This window comes from Telopea speciosissima, chromosome 10, assembly GCF_018873765.1.
Source record: "Telopea speciosissima isolate NSW1024214 ecotype Mountain lineage chromosome 10, Tspe_v1, whole genome shotgun sequence".
Lineage (NCBI taxonomy): Eukaryota > Viridiplantae > Streptophyta > Magnoliopsida > Proteales > Proteaceae > Telopea > Telopea speciosissima.
In genome coordinates, this window is record NC_057925.1 from 57153290 (window position 1) to 57160211 (window position 6922).

General features: G+C 38.1%; 1 protein-coding gene across 1 annotated transcript; it reads left to right on the top strand.

The window, feature by feature from the left end:
• The first annotated feature begins 4810 nt into the window (after positions 1-4810).
• Positions 4811-5656, top strand: LOC122643784 (protein IRON-RELATED TRANSCRIPTION FACTOR 2-like). Its single transcript, XM_043837368.1, has 2 exons — positions 4811-5392; positions 5534-5656. The coding sequence occupies exons 1-2, from the start codon at positions 4811-4813 to the stop codon at positions 5654-5656; spliced, it is 705 nt and encodes a 234-aa protein (XP_043693303.1).
• Positions 5657-6922: the final 1266 nt, after the last annotated feature.

A 6922-nucleotide genomic window follows, 5' to 3' on the forward strand; every position in this document is an offset into this window, starting at 1 on the left:
TCATGGGCATACTTAATAAAGGAAGGCATATAAACAGTGATTTATCGGACCAGAAGCTTTCCATTCCCCTAATTGCAGGCTTCATTTACATGAGTTTAGTGATGGAAAGGTCTCTAGATTCACCATAAGACCACTAATGGAGAAGTTCCTCATCATTTCATTACAATGGGTGATCAGCAACCTAGATAGTAACTCTAGCAGCTGGAAATAAGAACTCAAGATTTTGCTTCTCCAGATTCATCAGACAAAGAGCAGACAAGGTGGAAGAAGAGAAGCTAAGGGTGTCTACTGTGTTAGAAATGAGAATTTTCTTGTGAGGGGAGTAGTCAGAATCGACTGGAATCAATCTGAACCCTCAAACCATGTTCTTAGCAGTCTACATTTAAAGTTCTGGTTCAAGTGAAAATCAAGAATGAATGGCCAGTCAGAATCTCCTCAAACCATGTTCTTAGCAGTCTACATTTTTAACAGAAATAGGAAAATTTAACCAATGTTAAAGCTCTTATTCAGTTACATGGAAAATTCTTTTTATTTAAACTGGATCCAAAATATAAAATATAGAAACTTGTCACAAAGTTTTTGAGTACCAATCACATCAGAAAATTCTAGTTGGACAGGAAATGGCTTTCTAATTAGGGCTTATTAGGAAAATCGAACATATAGGGTTAAAGAGATAACATACAGAAATAGGGAGCCATAACCAGTCGAAGCAGGAACAATTGACAAAGAAATATACAGAAATAGGGAGGCATGAACATACTGTACCAGAACATTTTTTCATAAACAGATCAAAGAAGATGTTGAGCATGAACATACTGCTCAGCAAAAAATTGCATTTAACATTTTTTTTTCCTAGAACAGAATCTAGTCTTAAAACCCCTTTCGAGAGAGGAACGATAGACCGTGAGAGGTCTTGGATCGTAGGTTTCAGACTACACAAAGAGAGAGAGTTGAGAAAAAAAATCACACCGTGGTTTGGAGTTCGAGAGGAACTCAGAGGTTGCAGCAGGAGGCTTCGCGTGCGAGAGGAACGACAGAGACACCCCTGGTTCGCCTCGCCGTCGCAGATCTCTCTGGTTTGATCGTAGGTTGCAGAAGACAGAAACGGTACACCGTCGTTCGCCTTCGCGTGAGGTTGCAGAAACCCCTGGGAATTGCACTAAGCCGCCTACGCCAGAGAGCGCAGACGACGATCAAAGGCCTTCGCCGGAAGATGCAGAGCAAAGCGTGGTGGTCGCCGGAGTTTCTTCTTCGTTTTTGGTAGGAGTGAAAAGTGAAAAGTGAAAAGAGGAGAGAGGAAAGAGAGAGACAGACGAGCAGGAAACAGAGGAGAGGGGGAGAGGGGAGAGGGGAGAGGGGAGAGAGTTACTGCATTTCACGGAACCCGATGAATTATGCTCCTTTCAAATTCTGTCGTTAGATTTGAATATACCACGTGGCGTTCATCGGTTAAGAGAATCGGACGATCAGGATGATGTTAGAACAGGAGACGATAAAAATCCGTCCGAGCGTCCGGTTCAATGGTCAATTTCCACTCATAGGGAGACGGAAATAACCTGTTAACCTCCCTCGGACTATGTGTATTGTATCCGACAAAATGATGTCAGGAGAAGATAAAAATCACACTGGCATATCCGTAGGTTGATGGGGTTCTTAATGGTTCAATGTTGTTTTTCTGTTTTCCATACAGTGGTTCAGTTCCACTCATACTCGTAGAGATCGAAAATGATACTTTAACTTTCTGTTTTAACTCAACGTCCGAGGGAGAATAAAATGTCATTTTCACTTTCAATGGAATTGAATTACTACTGTACCGACAAAGAACAAGACCAAAAAAAAATACAAAACCCTTCGTACCGGACAGGAAACAGGACAGGAGACAAAAAAATCAATTGGTGTCTTCTGCGGTTTCCGGGGAGAGAGAACCAAGCCCATATTCACGTGTCGCTGTGACTCTGGTGACTTTGTGATCGATTTTCAAACTATATCCACGTCTTTTTTCCTTCTTTCGTTTGAGTGCATACGCACCGGAATTCAGTTATCACTTACTTTATAATAAAGTCGTGAGCCTCGTGGAAGAACCTGCAATAAAATATGGGTCCATAGTTAAGCACAATACACGGCTACATCCAGCTAAGGAACCTGCAATAAAAAAAGAGTGTCCTATGATTTGTATACAGGATGATCACTTTGGTCAGTGAGGAGCATGGTTTGAGGAATCAGTATTAAATCGGATTATTCATACTGTTATGCATGAAGATTGATATCGATTCCTTAAATCGGTATAGAAAAGTACAAAAATGTTAAAAAAAAAAAAAACAATTTTTTGAAGAATACAAGATTTTCAATCCAAACCAATATATGGATCGATGTAGATTAGTATCGATATCAACCAACACCAATACCAATACCGATACCGATTACTAAAATCGTGATGAGGAGAGGGAATGTGTTATAGAAAAACAATGCCCATAAATGGGGATTTTGCAAGAAAAAAAAAAACGAAAAAGAAGAGAAGATAAAAACGCAAACACACAACACCAAGAATTTATGTGATTCCTCCCCAAGAAGGTAAGTTACATCTACGGTCGGCGATAGAAACTAGTTTCATTACTTCTCTGAAGAACAATTACAAATCCTTAAATCTCACATTATCCTCAAAACGAGATAAGTACACTTTATAAAAAAAATCCTAACCCAAAAAAATACAAAAATGCCCTCAGGAGCCCAAAAAACCCACCCAGTCTGGTTTAGACTAGAATTAAATATATGTCAAAAAAACATATCGATTTGAAGGTCTCGACGATCTCTACAGGGGTCGGCTCTACTGTATGCACTTTTACACATTTCGAGCATATTACGAAGTTGAAACGGTCCTCCAAAGAACCCCACTGTACTTTCTGGACTGAGATCAAGCTTCACTAATAACAATGTGAAAGAATATCTACTATTGGCATTGGATAAATCATTTTTCCTTAAATGTATGATGTTGAAATTTTCTTTTTCTTTTTTAAATAAAAAAAAAAAAGCCTCTCTATTTAATGTTAACTCAAATTGTTAACATTAACTTTACAAAAATTAATTATTAGTTTTTTCAACAAAAATATTAGATTTGAATATAAAAAATACGAAAAAGAAATCGCATAACACCATTGTATGGATTCGTTCGCACGCCCCTCGCAAAATTGTTGACCACTTGACCCCCACACTCTCTCTCCTCCATTAAAAAGCCCTTCTATATTTTTCAATAGAACATTCAAAAAAGATAAAGCCTCTCTATTTGATGATTCGAAACTTGGAATGCCTATTGGTGCAAAAATAAACACGGCCTTAGAGGAAACCCACTCTTATAAAAATATAAGGTAAGAGACCACTTGCTTGGTCGTGTAGCCCCCCTACCAATGCAAGGGGCAATGTATGCATACACAAGTGTATTAACATTGATAGGATTTCATTTTATTCTAGTAGGGGTTGGACAATAATTTCACATGCTCTTGTGTTTGAGAAAAGGAATCACGCAACCAAACAACATTCTTTTTCCAAAAAATGTAATAGCACTAAGAAATTTATTTGAAAATTCCATTACCACATTTAATAAGATTCTACCTCAATTATAATTTTTCAATCACAATTTGGTGCTTAGGTAGACCTCACCATCCCTTATCTCTTTATAAAAATTCAATTCAAATCAAACCTTAATTATTGAAATTATAAGAAATTAGATCAATTACAGAAAATGTAGAAAATTTTTCAATACAATATAAACCATATGGTTGAATTGAATCTTCAAAGTTGATGTACCCTTAAAAATTTATTGTCCAAGTCAAAATAATTAAAGAAAAGAAAAGCACCCCACGTTTAAAAATTGAACAAATTAAGGAAATAGAAACAAAACCCAAATCCCTAAGCCAACTAAAACAACCCACCTGCAGAAAACGAAAACGACGGACATCAAATACTAGCAAAATGAACAAAACCCAGTCCTTCAAATCCATCAGATCAGTGGAAATCAACGAAGAAAAAATTGGAAACTACAGAACGCAAGTCAACGAACATAAGATGAAACAGAGCTCGAACGTACAGGGGAAGTAAAGCTTGTTGCGGGGATCAAGACGGCGTCTACGGCGAATAGGAAGCAAAGATCTAGCGACTGATGAAGAATTCATCAAGAATTCTGATTGGAACCATCGATCTAGCTTGAAGAATGCTGATTGGAACCATCGATGTGCTGCTGGTGAAGAATTCATCAAGAATTCTCTGAATCGTTTAGGTTTAGGGTTTCAGTGGGAAGATGAGGGCAATTTGATCATTTTACTTTTTAATTTTTGTTGGTTTTTATTACAAGGGCATTTTGATCATTATGTTCTCTAAAACTAACGTCTAACGTCCCAAATTAACGGACAAGATCAAAATGCTACAATTTGTTTAAAATAAAAGGGAATTTACAATTAGAAAAATTGTAGAGGTACATTTGGATAAATGCGCATTTTCAGGCGGGCATTTGACAAAAATCCTTAAAAAAAAAAGACAAATAAACGAATCGATACACAACGATCCATGGTCAATACCGATATGGATTACTAAAACCTGATATAGAGTGTTGGCTCATGGCTGAGCCTCACATAGCTTCCTTGTGTGGTATTTACAGTGAAGAATTTTCTTTCCAAAGACAGGTTTTCTTTTTATGTTTTCTGTACTATATAAATGGAGAGAAACAAGAGAAAATAAATAGAGGAATTTTTATCATAAAGATCATAAATAGAGGAACCTCAATCTTTGTTTCTCCGCTCTGTAGAGGCAAACCGACACCATGGCAAACGAATGGGACGGAGAAGGATCAATCAAATACAGAAAGTCCGGCTACACAACCACCGCTCTCGGCGCCATCGACGCACGAGAGCGCCACAAGTTGGCCGAACGCGAGCGGCGCAAATCAATGCAAGAGCTCTTCCTCTCCCTCCACGCTCTCCTCCGACACTCCAAATCAGTCCGAAAGGAACAATCAGCAATCCTTGAAGAGATCATCAAGTACATACCTTTGGCTGTCGCTCGTCTCCGATCGCTCCAAAATAAGAAAGACTCGCCTTCCTCTACTTCCTCCAAGGTATCGAAGTCCCCGGCGCCGCCTGTCCTGGCATCGAACCGTCACTCTGCTTCCTCTGACTCGTCGGAATTCGACATCCGAGTCGCGGCTGAGACTTCGTCGTTTGTGTCGATTCGGATTAGAGGAGACCGAGTTAATGTGTCATTGACTCATACGAATCCCAAGGGGACTTCACAGGTTCTCCCACTCTCCGTCATAATAGATGAGCTTGAAGCTCATCACCTTGAGATTGTTCGTTCTACGCATTGCCGTGATGGGAGCAAGACACTCCATCACACCGATTGCAAGGTCTGCATTGATTGATTTATTTATTTTTTAAAATTTTTTTATCTGTGATTTAAATCTCTTTCGACCAATATATTTGGTACCCATTAATTAATTTTTGGTTTGCTGAACTGGTTTAGTTTCATTTTATTGTTTTGGTTGCAGATTGGTGATGGGTTGGATAGATCTCCTCCTCTGTTAAAAGCTAGATTAGAGCAACTAGCCGGCAAACTTCTTTGCTTGAGGAAATCTTCTTCGTTGAAGAGAAATTTTGACCACCTGGACTGATTAACTGACCGATCAACTGCTTCACCAATCCCCGTACCTCTCGCATGGTAAGCGAACGCTCTACCATCGGAGCTACATCCCTTTATCTTTTGTTAGTATTTTTATATTATAATTATTTCTAATTATCATTTATGATGTAACTGCGTCCATATGATTCACCTTGTATTAACGAGGATTATTACTACATATAAGAGAGTGGATTTGGGTTGAGAAACTTTTTTAACTTTATCTATGCCTTATTTGATTATATAATATTAATATTTAATTAATTAACATAGTTTTAATTAGTACTTTTAGCTTAGAAAAAGAGTCATATTATGAGGATTTGATTTGGTGATCATATTTATTAGTTATATATAGAAACCCAACTTCCAAGCTTTTTGAATAGAAAATTCTTTGTTCTTTTTTTTTTAAAGGTAAGATTTGAATAGAAATGAAAATAAGTTATATGGTCCCCATAATCTAATATTAAATAATTAATAAAAAATCTCCACGTGATTGTCAGTGTACCAACGTGTTTCTGCGGAGAGAGAGAGAAACCAAACCCATATTCCCCGTGTCTCAGTGACTGTCGCGACTTTGTTAGCGATTTTCAAATTATTTCCATGTTTTATTTTCCTTCTTTAATTTGTGTGCCCACGTGACGGAATTCAATTATTATGTACCTTATAATAACGTCGTGGTCCTCGTGGAAGAACCTGCAATAAAATATGGGTCCATAGTTAAGCCTTCCACACGGGATTTTTCTCATCTATAAATTCTTGTAAGTACCCTTTTAGAATTAGAATCGTAACATATAATATTATTTAATTTAACGGTCACAATTTAAATACGAGGATTTAATTCAACCCTAACACTAGGTTTTCCAACCCCTACCCTAACCCTGGTTAATCAATTCATACCCTTACCTTAACCCTGGTTAACTATACCAAGGACAATTCACTATCCATCACCCCTAATTTTGGTTAGGACTCATCCCCTTACTCTCCCGTTCGTCTCCTCCATCGTATTCTATTCCTCTGAAAAAACCCCCAAAAATGCAAGCTCTGAAGTTCTTCTCCTCTCCTCCCTCTCTCTCTCTCTTTCTATCTCTCTCTGCCGAAGTAGATTTCGGAGACGACAACTCTCTATTGGCGACAACCTCTCGCTCCGGATTAATCCAAAGCAAAAGAGCTGATCGGAACTTGTCGAGGGTTTTTTAGTGGCAGAAAGCCTTGCTACTTCAACTCTGGTGTGATGGTGATGGATCTCGACATATGGAGACCG